The 16,034-nt window shown below is 39.6% G+C and overlaps 2 protein-coding genes and 1 long non-coding RNA gene across 4 annotated transcripts; 2 read left to right on the top strand and 1 right to left on the bottom strand.

Moving 5' to 3' along the window:
• The first annotated feature begins 1,768 nt into the window (after positions 1-1,768).
• Positions 1,769-7,954, top strand: Mtpalpha (monolysocardiolipin acyltransferase Mtpalpha). Its single transcript, XM_046625205.2, has 11 exons — positions 1,769-2,071; positions 2,936-3,045; positions 3,375-3,647; positions 4,777-5,027; positions 5,106-5,489; positions 5,593-5,763; positions 5,917-6,139; positions 6,236-6,445; positions 6,572-6,767; positions 6,875-7,077; positions 7,431-7,954. The coding sequence occupies exons 1-11, from the start codon at positions 1,996-1,998 to the stop codon at positions 7,632-7,634; spliced, it is 2,301 nt and encodes a 766-aa protein (XP_046481161.1). The 5' UTR covers positions 1,769-1,995; the 3' UTR covers positions 7,635-7,954.
• A 192-nt stretch (positions 7,955-8,146) lies between these two features.
• Positions 8,147-12,768, top strand: LOC124218603 (uncharacterized). 2 transcript variants are annotated; one of them, XR_006883120.2, is made up of 4 exons: positions 8,147-8,756; positions 8,864-8,945; positions 9,065-9,334; positions 9,398-12,768. It is a non-coding gene; the product is annotated as an uncharacterized lncRNA (long non-coding RNA). The 2 variants fall into 2 exon arrangements; XR_006883119.2 differs by having other exon boundaries at positions 8,148-8,945.
• On the bottom strand, positions 12,422-16,034 carry LOC124218602 (Krueppel-like factor 10). Its single transcript, XM_046625206.2, has 3 exons — positions 15,601-16,034; positions 15,142-15,429; positions 12,422-13,910 (listed from the first exon to the last, which is right to left on the bottom strand). The coding sequence occupies exons 1-3, from the start codon at positions 15,658-15,660 to the stop codon at positions 13,065-13,067; spliced, it is 1,194 nt and encodes a 397-aa protein (XP_046481162.1). The 5' UTR covers positions 15,661-16,034; the 3' UTR covers positions 12,422-13,064.

Genomic DNA, 16,034 nt, shown 5'->3' with positions numbered 1-16,034 from the left:
TTTGATTTTGATCTAGGTTGGATGTGTTGCAATGCATTGAAAACTAAGCGACACGTACTTTTTTTTATCGGCCATAAATCGCTTTAAGGGGATGAAGCTGCTCTCCAAAGATGGAGGTGTGAAGCATCAATTTCGTTGTTTTGCCCATAAAAACATGATTTTTTTTTTTTTGTAACAACTGCATGGGAAGTTTGACTTCGCGAACCGAAGTATGCGTGAAGCGCCTGATCCCCTACACTTCAAAAAGCGTTAGGTAATTTTGAAAACAGGTAATGTTCATTACGATACAGTTTTCAAAGTTAAACTAGGGCCATCGGACCTGATAAGTCGTGACTACGATCGCGTCGGCTGTGTTGCAGCAGCACGCCTACGATCAGATTAGACTATCACGTTTTCAATTTTCTCGAGTCGAACTTCCTGTTACAGGTGTTACAAAAAATCATAGAACTTCTTAGAGCATATGCTATTGGAGGTAGTTTCGCGTGTACCATGGTCTCACATACAGGCCTTGAGACTCATCGAAATTTGCGTAGTGGGGGAAATACGCTTACGCTGCATTTTTTGTTTTTCTACGCTGCCGCTAGTTCGCACTGTCGTAACGTAATGTTCGCAAACACAACCTCTAAATTCTATCAACTATGCTTTAACCTACTGGGTTGTTGCATCAAAATCATTATTCAAACTCATTTGAACCGATAATACGGTTAGACAGAGACTATAGATCTGTTTCTCTCCACTGATCGAGATCAGTGGTTTCTATCTCTTTCCTAAACAATCTTACTCTACCGCCCCGCCTCTAGCCGCCCTATCGGGAATTAAATGCTATTTCTTAAGCGTTCAGCCCCCACAACCAGAGTTTCCAGACCTGTATGTAAGACCGTGGCGTGTACAGAAAGTGTAGCGGAGAAGTAAGATAGGGAGTAGTTGGTTACAACAACGAGGATCGAGTCACATAGAAGCGTACGGACTGAGGCTATTTGTAAGATAATGCTATTTGAAGCAAGAACTGTTGGGGTACTCAGACGAGCTATCTCCCCACATCTAGATGTCGCTAGTGGCGCCTTTGCTTGTGCGGCTTACGTAAAGAGCTTTAGCAGATTCTGACACGTCCACTGTCGATATTCTTAGGCATTTTACGACCCATGGTGTTGGATGAGCACTGTTTGCGCTACCAGCCGCGCTTAAGGCCGAGCAGAAAACAAAAAAGAGTCTACGACGGGCTGCCGGCGATGCAAACGGTGCTCATCCAAGACCGTTGGTCGTAAAATTCCTAGATATAGAACGTGTTGTAATCTATCTAAGATCTGTACAGCACTCTATACTGAGCGTACAGTATCGGTGTGTTGGCTCCGGGTGAGAGCCATCATACGGATTTACAATTCGCGGGAAGCTTTGCTTCAAGGGGCTCATAAGCCGTACGCTTCAATCAGACTCGATCTTCGTTGGATATAACCTGTCTCTCTCGCACTACATCTGATTGTCCGATATATTTCGTCTCAGCCAATCAAATGCAGAGCGAGAGAGACGAAATAACCCTAATATATATCTCTTTCTCTCATGACTTCGCTACATTTTTTCGCGAGGTCGATGGGATGGGTAGCTCCCTCCGATAGAATATGCTCCATGGTGCGATTATATATAGATTATACTAGAGTATTGAAATGAAAATGCTGAAAATGAAATTTCAGTTGCAGCTTGTAACAGCGATCAACGAATCGCGATTAAACACTAGTCAACGCTTGAGTCTATTTCACCCATCGAGCACCACGCTTGGGGTTAAAGTTCCGACGGGCGGGGCGTCGCGATCAGTCGCGGCCTTAGACCGAAGCCGATGTGTAAATAGGGCATGGTTAGTCGCTAGATCCGGAGCAGCGCCTTTGTTTTAGTCATTTATTCTCATCGTCGTTCTGTTTTTTAACACCAATTCGCACCCTCGGGTCGCTGGCCGAATCCATCGACTCCAATCCCGACAATCGAAACAGCTGAATAGTCAACATGGCGAGTTGCAGATTACTCGGCGCGCTCACCCGGCTCTCAGGCAGAAGATTCACCAGCCTTGTTCACCGCACAGGTGAGTATCGCTCGGGCGTTGCTTTTCCTACTTATTTTAGTACTTTCAACAATAAATACGTTCGCATGTAAATCCTTGCTTGATATCCTCAAATTGACATCGGTTTTAAGATCTTGCGATTCATGTAATCCGGTTCATTCTTGTCGAATTAACCTTTGATCAGGCTCTCGGTCTTGATGATTACGAGTTGATTTAAGGTTGCGTCTGTAGGCGTACAGTCCGGTCAAAATACTAATCATATACTGAACATGATCAACTCGGGGTTCCCTAAGTGAAACTGATGTTGATCAAAGTTGAACATTCGGAGTAGTCATTGTTTATTTTTTCTCCAAACGCCTATTGCTCGTTCAGAAATGTCCCAGTTTTTCGTTAAAAGAGATAACATAGACAATCCTAAATTTAAACAAAAAAAATTCTCATTTTTTTCTTTTTTTTTGTAATAGTTACTTTACAAATCAACTAAAATAAAATTTTTCTATCATGTTTTAACATGGTTATTAATGAGACAATTATGAACTAAAACTAATGTATCTAAAGTTATTAACTCGAATTTCGTTAGTATAAATTGTTTGGATTCAAATGAATTTACTTAAATTAAAAAATGTTGAGCCTCTGTTATTTATCACTTCTCTTTAAGATTCGCTACTTTTTGTCCAGATTGTACATATGATACATTCTTAATCGACACAAATGAAGTTAATCCACATCTGATTTCGTGTCTGAAAATATAGAGTAATCTATGCGTCTCTTGATACATGGATTATACAAATTCTATTAATGAATAAGATATCAAATCATTACTTTTTCCATATATTGTACCACAAAGTCTAATATAATTTTTTTTTACTCCGATTTCATTTCCAGCACTTTACCAGCCCCTGAGGTGTTTCTCGGCAGCTGTAGAACGAAAACACACAAAATGCAAAGTCGTTCAAGGTGTTGCCGTCGTTACAATCGACTCCCCTGGTGTCAAGGTGGAATTTTTACTCTGAAATACAATTATTTTCACATAATCTCTTCAAGCTTTTTGTCTGTGTGATGCAATAACACATCATCATTATCACTTTCATACATGAAATAAATTGAATAGGAATAATATTCTGTTTTGCAATCAGAAGCATCAGATCAAAGTCTTCAATTTCATCTTGAACATTTTCATTCAAGCTGAAAAGTGTTTGAAATATGTTTCACTGCGCAAGAGAAAAGAAACAGAAGAAAAAGGTCAACTGTACTCCACTTAGAAATAATTACTCTTCGTAAATCATTTTCTTTCAGAGATTACTCATTGTAATTTGTTACGCAGGTGAATTCCTTGAACAAAGAGATAATGGAGGAGGTTGAATTGCTGCTGAAAGACATAGAGTCAAACGCATCGGTAAATTCTGCAGTCCTGATATCTGGGAAGCCAGGATGTTTCATTGCTGGGGCAGATATAACGATGCTGCAGAATTTGAAGGACGAGCAAAGTATCTACAATGTCTCCAAAGATGGCCAGAGAATCCTAGCTCTGATCGAATCAAGCCAGAAGCCAGTCGTCGCCGCTATTCAAGGTTCTTGCCTGGGTGGTGGCTTGGAGGTATGGCAATAATCAATATATTTATTATCCCGGAACAATACGGGTTCCTGAGTGGAGTAAGTTAGGATTAAAAGTTTTGTTTCTGAAGCTATATCTGTTCTTTCTGGGATTGGGCAAGGTTCACATTTGAGTCCCTTGCTATTTCTTGTTTTTATAAACGATATTATGTTTTGTCTTAGGCATTGTAAATTTCTGTTGTTTGCTGACGATATGAAGATTTAGTGTTGTAAGGAATCAAGCTGATACGGATTTGCTATAAAGTGATCGTAGCTCGCTCTTCCAGTAGTACAGACTTAATGATCTGAGATGTAACATCAATCAATGATTTAGTACACGTTTTGGTGTAACTGAACTGCCACCGGCTGTCTATTCTTTAAATGGTGCTCATCTTGCAAATGTTATCAAGATTGCCGCGCTGCAGACCAATTTGTTGAAAAGATTTACAGAAAATTTCAGTCGCCAAAACTCGTTTGAACCTTGTACTACAGCTTTGTTTTCTTTACTCTTTGTTATGGCTTTGTTATATGGAGTCCTATACATAAAATACCAAATTACTAATCTGGAAAGAGTGAATGATATCTTCCTTAGCTATGTGGCTTTTATACTAAGAGTAGGTAAACCTATATCAGTTACTTTGTATGATCACCTTTTTATAACTGAACTTTTAAATATTCCTAGTCTCGAATCCGCTAAAAGCAGGAGCGACATCATTTTTGCGTACACAATTCTGACAAATGTCATAGACTGTGTGGATTTATTGAGCGAATTTAACTTAATCTACTGGGTAGACTTCTAAGAAAAAACATGGCATATTTTGCTGAGTTTTTGCTCAGCAGTGACCTCTAGCTTCATGCTCCAACAATACGGTTGAGTAAATTGTGCAATAGAAACTTCCAATGGTTGGACCTTTTTAGTACTAGTTTGGGAAAGACTGAAGCGTCTTCCAAGTGTTTACTTAGATATGAATAATGTACCCGTACTACTTCTTGATTGATATTTTATGTTTGAATATTGGGCTCGTCCTGTCAAATAAATAAGTAAATATAAAGTTGAATATGAGATAGAAAATAGTTGGTTATTGAAAATATCGCATATATATCATCTAACTTTAAAATATTTATTTTCCCAGGTTGCTCTAGCTTGTCATTATCGTATTGCTGTAAAAGACAAAAAGACTGGTTTGGGACTGCCTGAAGTTATGCTGGGTCTTTTACCTGGCGGTGGTGGCACCCAAAGATTACCAAGACTGATCTCTCTACCCGATGCCCTCGATTTACAACTCACTGGGAAAACAGTCAAAGCTGATAAGGCAAAGAAACTTGGAATTGTCGATCTGTTAGTTGACCCGCTTGGACCAGGAGTCGCTACACCAGAAGAAAAGTAAATCTTGCTTATTATCAAACTTCTTTATAAGGGGAAAATTCGCGATGGTTTCTCACATTTCGCCATCTTCAACAGCACGGCAAGATACCTACAGGAAACGGCGATACGGGCTGCAAGAGACATAGCAAATGGACAGTTGAAAATAAACCGCAGTCCAAAGTCCCTTATTCAAAAGGTCATGAACAAATTGTTCACATACGATTTCGTGAAAGATCAAGTGTTCAAAAAGGCGAGAAGCCAGGTGATGAAAATGTCCGGTGGCCTCTACCCAGCCCCTCTAAAAATCCTCGATGTCGTACGCACTGGACTTGACAAAGGCTCTGCAGCCGGCTACGAGGCAGAGGCTCGAGCCTTCGGACAGCTCGGTGTAACTCCAGAATCGAGGGGTCTCGTCAGTCTTTTCTTTGGACAGACAGCCTGCAAGAAGAATAGATTTGGCACACCCAAAAGCGCAGTCAAGTTAGTCTTATTACTTTTTCACTCAAAATTACATCCACGAGCATGAATCTCCAATTTCAGACCAATTTTTCTATACAATTGATCGCTTTCATCACATATTCAGGACCGTCGCTGTAGTGGGAGCTGGTTTGATGGGCGCCGGCATTGTCCAAGTCACTATCGATAAGGGATACAACGTTATTTTGAAGGACACGAATAATCCTGGTCTGTACAGAGGCATAGGCCAAATTCAAGCTGGATTCGAGACCGCCGTTAAGAGGAAACGATACTCAAGGTATGCGAAGCTCAATTACGAGCCGTTTAATTTCCGATTTTACCGATTTTACCTGTTCTTTTCCTAATCAAATCAAATTCATGTACGTGGATACTGAGTGACAACTTCCTCTGGCTTTTCTTTCTTCTTTCTAAGTGTTTTTGCCATTTCCAGTGTTCAAAAGGACATTTATTTATCGAAACTCAACGCAACATTGGACTACGATAAGTTCAAGAAGGCTGACGTCGTCATCGAAGCTGTATTTGAAAACCTAGCGATCAAACACAAAGTGATCAAAGAAATAGAGGCTAACACCCCAGAGCACTGCATTGTGGCAACAAATACATCAGCTATCCCGATAGGAAAGATCGCAGCAGGAAGTGGAAGACCAGACAAGGTGCAGTGAAACAAAACGTAAACTAGATAAAAAAAACGCGAAAAAGATTTTTCCACCTCGCCGGTTTAAAGTCGCTAACGATCTCAATTTTTCTAGCTCATAGGTATGCACTACTTCTCTCCAGTTGACAAGATGCAGTTACTAGAGATCATTACTCACAAAGGAACTTCCCAAGAGACGATAAAGACTGCTGTGGATCTTGGCCTAAAACAGGGAAAAGTTGTCATCACTGTTGGAGATGGCCCTGGTTTTTATACAACCAGAATACTCAGCGCCATGCTTTCTGAGGCTATTAGATTGCTTCAGGTGAGCTTCTACACTTTTTCTTTGTCGATTTCATTTTCTAAAGTCTGTGTTTCATCCTTTATTTAGGTTTATTGAATTTGCTAAATAAACGACATCTCTAATTATGCATCTTGTTTTGTTATTCAGGAAGGCGTCGATCCTATCGAACTCGACAAACTGACAAAGACGTTTGGATTTCCAGTTGGAGGAGCGACGCTAGCTGACGAGGTCGGAATTGACGTTGGTTCTCACATTAGCGTAGACCTCCGAAAAGCTCTCGGCGAGAGGTTCGATGGTGGAAATGTAAATATTATGGGTGACATGGTAAAGGCAGGATTCCTTGGTAAGCAAAACCAGCTGTATGAAAATATATATCAGATTTTTAAATTCTCATAATTTTACCACGATATGTTCGCTTTTGTACTCGACTTTCCATTCTCTTGTTCACAGGTCGAAAATCTGGCAAAGGTATATTCGTGTACGAAAAAGGCTCCAAGAATAAGGATGTGAACGTCGAAGCGTTGGAAATATTGAAGAAGTACTCGCTGGAACCAAAAGGCAGCATCGCCGACGAAGATCGTCAACTCAGAATGGTGTCCCGCTTTGTAAACGAGGCTGTTCTCTGTCTGGAAGAAAATATCCTAGCGAATCCGGTGAGTAGCAAATTATAAATGATTGGAAGACAATGATAGGGAGTGAATCTTTAGTTTGGTGGGTACAAAGCGAGTTTTGATTTTGAGAAAATGAAAGGTGAATTGAACCTAACTGTGTGTATCGGGAGAGAAAAGCTTCGTGAGACAGACTGGTTTTATTTTGGCACCTGCTGTGGGGTATTGACAGGGCAGGAAATCGGATTGGCAAGGTAGGGATGAAAACAGGATGCAAAGTGTAAGATTGCTGGAAAAATATTGAAATAAAATTGTTAAAAGAGCATAATTCAGAGTGAAGTGAAGAATTCGTCTCTCGCCGTTGAAATGATTTTCATTGATTCTTATTTTTCTTTCAGTTGGAAGGCGACATCGGCGCAGTTTTCGGCCTCGGATTTCCGCCATTTACCGGCGGTCCTTTCCGATGGGTTGATTATTACGGAGCGAACAAGCTAGTCGCAAAAATGACCGAATTCCAGAACGATTACGGCATCGCATTTACACCAGCGCAGACGTTGCGTGACATGGCGGCCGATCCGTCGAAAAAATTTCACCAGACGTAAACAATTGTAGACGATGACGAAGAAAAAGAGAAGGAGACAAAATATTTTTTCCTAAATCAATCGATTCAAGATCCGTTTATAAACAGTAAACAAACAGCTCAGATTTGCTGGTATACAATTTTCAAATAGGGTCTCATCTACGAAATACGCAGGCTATAGTTCTGAGGATTTGCGATGCGGCAATCCCGACGATCACACGTTGTACCTGCGATACAAAAAGCGGGAGAGAATTATCCGCAGTATACAGCTAGTATATACATGATATATTTTTTGATGATTAATGGTAATAAAACAGTTTATAAATTATTATTAATATAAAATGTTTTTATCAATTTACCTCGCTGATTTTCGCCAAAAACTATCACAAGTCCTCGAATCATTCCCAACAACTTAACAGTTATAGATATATTTTAAGATAAAAGGTACGTACAGGTATACTTTTGCATGTAAAATTCGATGATGTTTATGAGGTAAAACTATTACTTTTCATGAATTTTGGTGATATCAGAAAAGCATTGGCTTTTGTCAAAAATCACTTTTTCTAATTTCAACAGATCTTGACGTTTTCAAACCACTAGAATCCGGAAGACAGGTTTTTAGAGAAAAGTCGGTCTGCGGTTTATCCGACAAACTCCTGCGATGATCTCGGAAATGACTCGATGAAAACATCTGAAACAGGATTTTACGATCAAAAGCATCAAAAGACAGGCCTGAAAAATGCCATATATGTTTAATTTGAACTTCCGGTTCTATCGGAAATGAATCAATTCTCAATATCTAACCCACGCAGTAATACCAGGTAATACTAAGGAAACCGAACACCGCATGTAAATGTTGGCTCATTTTATTAAATGAAAATGGCCAAGTCCGTAGAACGGAATAGCTACATGCTTGCGTATGCGCTGTTCGCAGTATAGCCGTGTCCCTTTTTTTCTCACAGAGAGTGCGAGTGAAAGACTCTCTTTTACGGACGTAAACAATTTTAAATTTTAGTGAAGTGAGGCGAGTGAGGCTATGTTATAATCGTTCCGTTAACGCTTCCGAGACTGAACCGTATAATAAATAATAAAACTGAGCTATATAATACAATAAAACTGACGTGCCGAAAATCATTTAAAAGTGGTGAGTGCAAATATGACATAATTTGTATGTGAAAATTCAAATGGCCAAAAATTTGACGATTGATAAAGTGAGAATAATAATAACAAGCATCTTTCGAATAATTTTAGCAACATGCTGTGTCAGTTACCAGGTTGCAGTACACGATATTGGGATAGGAATAATAATCACCCAATGTTTAGAGCTCTCTCTGTGGGTATATTATAAATATATCTATTCTTGTATATTATTATATATATACCATATTGTTCATTTAATTACAGCCCGATTTACAATAAACTCATAATTTGCCATTATTTTTATGTATGCAGGAAAAACAGTTGAAAGATTGGCAAGAAATATTAAGACTGAAAGGCGTAGTTGATTTCGGTAAAAATGACCGAGTTTGCGTTTTACATTTCAAAGAAGAACATATTGAGCGAGAACGTATAATATACCAATCCGGTGGAATAGTATCCAAAATGCCGAGGAAAGTACTGCTTCTGACTCCTACTGCTGTTCCAACAATTTTTCCCACCAACGTATCTAGAAGTTTCCCGTATTATACCATGCAAGAGAGTCAAACACGATTCACAACAAATGTAAGCACAAGGAAATGAATTTTTTACAAAGCGATATGTTATAATATGTCATTTTCATTTCAGTGGTAAGGCTTGCCTTGGTTATGTGATGAAAAATTCAGTTGGTCGTCAAAAACTCTTCTGCTCCCCGTGCAATAAATATCAGACAAATGCGAAAAGGAGGATGAGAACAGAAGGTAAGATCCATTTGCTGAGAAACATGAAACAGAATCTGTGAGTGAAGTGTAATAAACTTCGTCGTAAAAGTGAGCTTCTTCAAACCAAGGTACGATTCAATGAAGACATTATATAACCGTTCGTCACACATTGTGATTTCCTAAAATTATGAATCCATGAAAATACCATTGTGCCCTTTAAAGTTAAAGGCACTAAAAAAAACCGTGACTTCGTTGAAACAGCAATGCCAAGTAGCAGACAAAACAGCCTTGGAAAAAGCGATTACAAACTACCATTTAATTAACAAGTTAGTATAAAAGCTTGTTCTGCTGCATCAAAAACATCAACACTCAGTGGGTGTATGAATGTGTTCTGACTCGCATTAAAAATAAAAAGGTCTACGAACACCTGCGAAAGCGCAAGATACTCGTGCTTCCTGATATTTCAACATTGAATAGAAACGTTAAACGTATCATCCTTATCACGTGATACTTGTATGAAATTCCAGTTGCGCCGTGTGGCCTGCAACTAGTCATACGGTACTGAATTTTATAGCATTCTTCAGGCGTTGTTCGTAGCCTTTGATCGACAGGTGTATTTATTTATATCTGTTAGTTTTCCGTACAACTGTTGTTGCTGGTAAAAAGAGAATTTAAAAAAACAAGTCACAGGCTGTAATTTACTCTCATCGTGCGATCACAATGATGAGATTTAATTACACTTTGTTCAATTCAGATGAGATTTGAGTTTCTCTGCCAGAGCTTTGCTGTTGCGAATCTTGATGTACATAATTACTTTTGCGTTTACTTATATTCACCATCTTACTTAATCCATTGTTACAATTAAACAGATTGCAATTTTCCGTTTGGTCCGTATGGTCTTTTTCATTGGAAATTCATTTTTTTTCACCGGCAAATGGATTTGAATGAATTAAAGATTCGTCGGTAAAAATCGATCTAAATATAGCAAACGTTGAAGAGTCGTGATAAGAAAGTGCAGCGAATTTTTTTTTTCGAACTTCCCTGGAATTGCAATATTTTGTTAGGATCAACTGTAGTTAATTCGAATTAAGTAAATAAGTCTGCTTGTTCTAATATTTTCTTTTAGCGGTTTGATTACAAGTTACAGCGATTTTGTGACAGCGATAGACTTCTGTTGATGATTAGCAACAAACTCTATTTAGAAAAGCCGTCATTCGTTAGATGTCACTCGCAAAATGTAAAGTTCGTGAAAACCGGATTCTTTCAAAACTTCGTACCTCCATAATACGTGTATTATTATTATGGTTACAGCGATCTTGTTATGGAGCGAACGATATAGCTACGATATTTATTCAAATGAATTAACTCAAATGAATCCAATATACCTATATAAGTACATGTGCACACCTGCAGGCGACATAATTCGAAAAGACGAAATGAGTTGACTGAAATAACTCTAGTATTTGCTTCCGAAAGTCTAATCACAATAGTAATTTTCCGATGACTCTGGGTCATTACCAATGAACGTTATACCTTATACCCATATTGCTCCATGCGGCAAATATATTCATACATCCATTTATTCACAGTTAAATTTTTCCACACATATTTTTTATCCACCTACACGCCGTTATAATTGTACGCACTTGCGAGCGGAATCTATGGCATGTGTGAACGTATTTATAAAGCAATCTATGAATATTGGAAACAGAAATCAACTCGATCAATTAATGTTGTAATTCGATTCATTGCCATCCTGTCACAGACATCTCATGCGCGGTAATAATTTACTGCAAAAAAGAGGTTGTGCCTCCTCTACGGCTGATGCAAGATGCCGCACAGTTTCACGAGACGAGCGAAAAGCTGATCGACCGGGTTTATGTTCGCACAATTATTATAATTTACACATATCCGACGACAACGATGATGATTATGATAATTATCTCGATAGGAAATAGTGCCCACGCTTTATGGTTTTTTCTTTACCAGCGTGGAAAACTAATAGTCTTTTCACATTCCATCGATTCAGACTCTTTCCAGATCCACTACAGTAGCCAAGAAAAATGGCATGTTCAGATGTTCTTTGGACATTTTTTGCTGATGCATTAATTCGACGCAAACGTCACCCTTAAGACATTCAACATGTCTTAGAGATGCAATTTTTCCTTTCTTTTAACCGGGTTTCCAAATACCATTAAAAGCAAAAGTCGTCGAAGGGATGACGAAGATAATATTAATAAATATAAATCTGCTAAAGTTCATCAATTCACCGTTTGTGAACTTTTGATAAGCATTTTCAAATGAGGCAGGAGCCAAAAGATGGTGTAAGGATGTCTAATATAACAAAGACGTAACGTTTTAAAAAATACGTATTAAGAATTGTTTTCGAAGACGTCAATAACGCATATATTACTTTATTCCAAAACATCTCAAAGAAGTCGTTTGTAGGTACATAATTTAAACGGATACTTTTGTCTGGAAACTCACAGCAGGTTTCCTGGATAAAAAAAAAAGATACCACTCGTGTTCAACTTCCTTCCATCAAGTTACCCGCTGTAACAGCAATCCGAGAGTATAATCGTCATAGTTGGAGTTTGTCCATGGATAGAATGTCAGCGTCGATTTCACGGCCAGACAAGTGTTTTTGATGGAATTTTTAGCGAAGTGTCAGGGACCTCAGCTTATTAGACGTAGGTGAGGTTAGCGGAGAAGTGGGCGTAGGATGAGTTCCAATAGCACGTATCAATAACAACAACTCGATGGATAGTATCCTAATTTTAGCATTTTTTATCTTCGCTTCGATAAAATGATGCCCCAGCTCGCGATGTTGGTACACAGACACAATGCACATAGAGGCGATGTTTTTATCTAATCTAACGAAAGATGATCAGATTGAGACGCGGCAAGGTGGCGAGGTTCGTAAATAAATAAGTAAACAAGCAAAATCGAGTAAATATCTTAAGGTATTTATTTGATATATCATATAGATATATATAGATATCTTTATGATAATAATAATGATGTACGAAAGTATGCAAGTCTTATTTAATTAGTCTTATTGCACGTAGATATAGATTTGTATAATATATTATAGTTTTCATGTACAAATTTTTTTTTTGTATTTTGTTTTTTTTTCATTATCCGTAATAAGTCTTGTGTTGACAGAAGCTTAATTCGGTAAGCTCGTAATATACAATGTGTGGTTCTTTTCTTTTCTATCATGCACACACAATATGTATCATATAATCTATAATAATTATGTACATACTTTACAATATAAAGCGCCCCGAGTACCCAGCATGCAAAAAAAAAAAATAAATAAATAAAAAAAAACGAATATTTTACGACATAACAAAACACTGTTACATTTTTACAAAATCAATTATACGCATTATAGAGAAAAACACACATACGGCGACCGATATCAATGAAAAATAAATATTCTCCTTTTCTCATTCTTTCAAACATCCACGTTATCACACACAGACATACATTCACACCCTCTCTTTTTTATATCTGTTAAAAATATCGTATTATTATACTATACGTAAAAATCACAGTCACACGTTGAATCATGATCAAGCGAGCGTTGATCACGCTGCCAATCTAGGAGGCAGTGGATTCTGTTGATTTTGAACTCGGGGCGCAATAACGGGCAGCAGGCTGAGCCTGAGAGGCTGTGGCTGGGGTTGAACTCGGTCTCGAGAGTGCCGTTTGACGTGCTTCGCGAGGTGGTCGCTGCGCATGAACCGGCGCTGGCAAACAGGACAGACGAACTTTTTCTCGCCGGTGTGCGTCCGTTTGTGTCTGGACAGTTCGTCGCTCCTGGAAAACCGCCTTCCGCAGTCCTCGTGTGGGCAAGGAAAGGGCCGTTCGCCGGTGTGCGTCCGGGTATGGGCCTTCAGGTGGGATGACTTGAAGTAGTTCTTGCCGCATCCCGGGTACTCGCACTCCCAAACGCGGCGTCGAGCGGCCGATGCGGTTACTGACGGAGTCGTCGACGGTGACGCCACCGACGGTGCAGCAGCCGAAGCTGTAACCAGGAAAAGCGGAGCTCGGGGAAGAACCAGCGGGGAGCCGACGATTCCTGTAACCATTGCGACGGGGGCGGGTTTTGGCGCCAAGAGTTGAAGCTTCGGTTGAGTGGCGCTGGTGTCACGGTCCGTGTTCTTGCTGTTCACGAATATCTCCTCTTTTCGAGTTCCCATTTTGAACTTTAGGCTCTTCAGCACGTTCTCCGTCTGCGGATCAGGCGATGGCCGACGCGGCGGCACCGCTGCGGCCGGACGCTCTTCCCGCGCTCCGGCTGAACTTCCGGGTCTGCAGATTAGATCCGACAGCGTCGCCGGGGTGCATGTGCCGTCACGGTTCGCTCGCATTATCACCGAGGCTCGAGGCGGCTCCGGACTCGGTGGCGGTGTTTCTCCTTCCAAAAGTAACTGTAACCCAATTCGTAAGTCACGGTTTGATTAGAGATGGGTTAGCTAGCTGTTGCGATATTGTATGTATAATGTATCGCGGATTTTTATCGATTCGGCTAAATATAGTTGCAGTTGTGCACTTTGGTCGAATTGTTATAATCAGTGTGTTGTGTAACGATTTGTCGCGCCTACTATTACGACATAAATATCCTGGAAATTGTTTCACTATGATGTATTAAAATCAATATATGGATACGCCTTCAGGTTCCAGGAATCTTCGATTTTATCTAAAGCAAAGGGCAATACTATTGGAAGAATGTTTTCGAATATTGTATAGTCGGTCAACTGAATTCCATATCAATATAAAATATGCTAGTTTTGAAGCTAGCTTGATCTAAAAGACGTCGTTCGTTATAAAAATCTTGAAGATCTTCCAGAAATTGTTCAAGGCTACTTTTCAAGATTTAATGTTCCGATGTCAATGGCGTCGCGAGGTATGAGAATGCGTCTTATCAAGACGTCATAAACTGCGAAATATGTCCTACAACTAGAGACTTGCACCGAATCTGATAACGTTCTTGTACGAAATTTTGTTTCAGAATTGGCCCGTATGAACATTGTGCTGAAAAGATAACCTATTTTTTCTTTCAAATAGCTCTATCGCATGTATCCAATTTGGATCGTCTCAGTAATAATCAATTGTGAATACGTCTCGAGGATATGTTCAGATTAATAGATTTAAATGTGAAGTTGTCCATGATTCGCTGTGCGAATTTGGATATTTACGGTGAAGAGACGTCTCAACAGTTTGAGCAACGACTATAAGGCGTCCAAACAAGAGAAAATCACGTTGGTTAGAGTCCAATATATGTTACTCGATCGGTTATTTTCGGCGCATAAGTCAGGTTTCAGTGTTAGGTTTTATTTTGAAAAAACCTTTGTTTTCACGCGGTAGCGCTACGCATTTTTTTTCACTTATTACATGTACCGGATTTCTTTGTGCGTTTTCATCCGCATACAACCATCCAACGCAAACGTGTTTGGACAGCTGTTACGTCTTTCGCTGCTCTGGATTGCATCGACCTCGATTCGCCCGGTATTGTTCATGGAGTGAATATCGAAATCCGCATTACGGGAAAGGATCGCGATAATAAGTCGCAGTAAAATGCGGCTTAAATCGACACGTAGACCTCAGCATGATGCATATAAATACATATACAATAAACACTAAACCAGATAAGATAATCACCTTGGCAAGCTCGCATTTCTCGACACATCGTCGTTTGTTCGGTGGTTCATCATCCTCACCATCGGATGGCTGCGGTGTTGGCGGTAGGTCAGGATGCGTCGAAGCTGTCCTGTAGTTCAAGTTTGCTTTTATAATGCCGTTTCCATTGTTGTTGTTGTTGTTGTTGTTGTTGTTGTTGTTGTTGCTGTTGCTCTTGACGGCGTTGTTAGCGCTGTTGCAACACCCTTCTGCGGATAGTTTATCACCGAGGAGCGTAGCTACGCTGAAGGACAATTGCATCGGTTCTACCTGTTGAAAAAGAAGAACGGAAACAAAAGAAACGTTAGAATATTTTCAAAATACAACGAAAAGCGCATAATTTGATATTGTTATATCACAACACGCGAAGTATCGGGAGTATGGAAATTCGGTTTTGTAATTGACAAGCTTTTTCAGGTTTTAGGATCAAGTAAAACTTACGTGCGTTGGCCTGAGCCTTGGTGACGCTGGGGGCGAAAGAGGAGTCTGTACGATTTCCATGTTACTTTATATATTTCGCCTCACTCTTCTCTGGTAATTCTTTTCTGTTTATTTTTCAAAAATTGTCGTTCGAACAACAATCAGCGCAACGTACAGTGTAACTCGTGTACATGTACATATACGGGTTGAATTGTGTTCAAAAGTTCTTGGTCCTTTCGGTTTGGTCTTTCTCTGTGTTAAGTACGTTGTGTAATTGACATTCGACGAACAGTAACAACGACCAAATATCAAATACAGAGAGTTTTTCTCGTAATATTTGTAAAAAATGACGAAGTGCAGCAAGGAGCGGAAAATGTAAATCCCGCCTCGCTACCGAACGTCCCGATGTGTAATGAGACTTTCTCACGTCGTCGGGCATCAGCCAGCCAGCAGCA

The sequence above is a fragment of the Neodiprion pinetum genome, chromosome 5 (genome assembly GCF_021155775.2).
Source record: "Neodiprion pinetum isolate iyNeoPine1 chromosome 5, iyNeoPine1.2, whole genome shotgun sequence".
Taxonomy (NCBI): domain Eukaryota; kingdom Metazoa; phylum Arthropoda; class Insecta; order Hymenoptera; family Diprionidae; genus Neodiprion; species Neodiprion pinetum.
This window is presented reverse-complemented; position numbering and strand designations above follow the sequence as displayed.

What these genes read in the sequence shown, in the direction of transcription:
- LOC124218602 (XM_046625206.2), bottom strand. Translation starts at nt 15,660, where the DNA reads ATGGAAATCGTACAGACTCCTCTTTCGCCCCCAGCGTCACCAAGGCTC. An exon ending in CAAGGCTCAGGCCAACGCAC is followed by an intron (nt 15,430 to 15,600) that starts GTAAGTTTTACT and finishes CTTTTTCAACAG; the next exon opens with GTAGAACCGATGCAATTGTC. An exon ending in AGAAATGCGAGCTTGCCAAG is followed by an intron (nt 13,911 to 15,141) that starts GTGATTATCTTA and finishes ATTGGGTTACAG; the next exon opens with TTACTTTTGGAAGGAGAAAC.
- Mtpalpha (XM_046625205.2), top strand. Translation starts at nt 1,996, where the DNA reads ATGGCGAGTTGCAGATTACTCGGCGCGCTCACCCGGCTCTCAGGCAGA. An exon ending in TCGACTCCCCTGGTGTCAAG is followed by an intron (nt 3,046 to 3,374) that starts GTGGAATTTTTA and finishes TTTGTTACGCAG; the next exon opens with GTGAATTCCTTGAACAAAGA. An exon ending in AGGCTATTAGATTGCTTCAG is followed by an intron (nt 6,446 to 6,571) that starts GTGAGCTTCTAC and finishes TTTGTTATTCAG; the next exon opens with GAAGGCGTCGATCCTATCGA.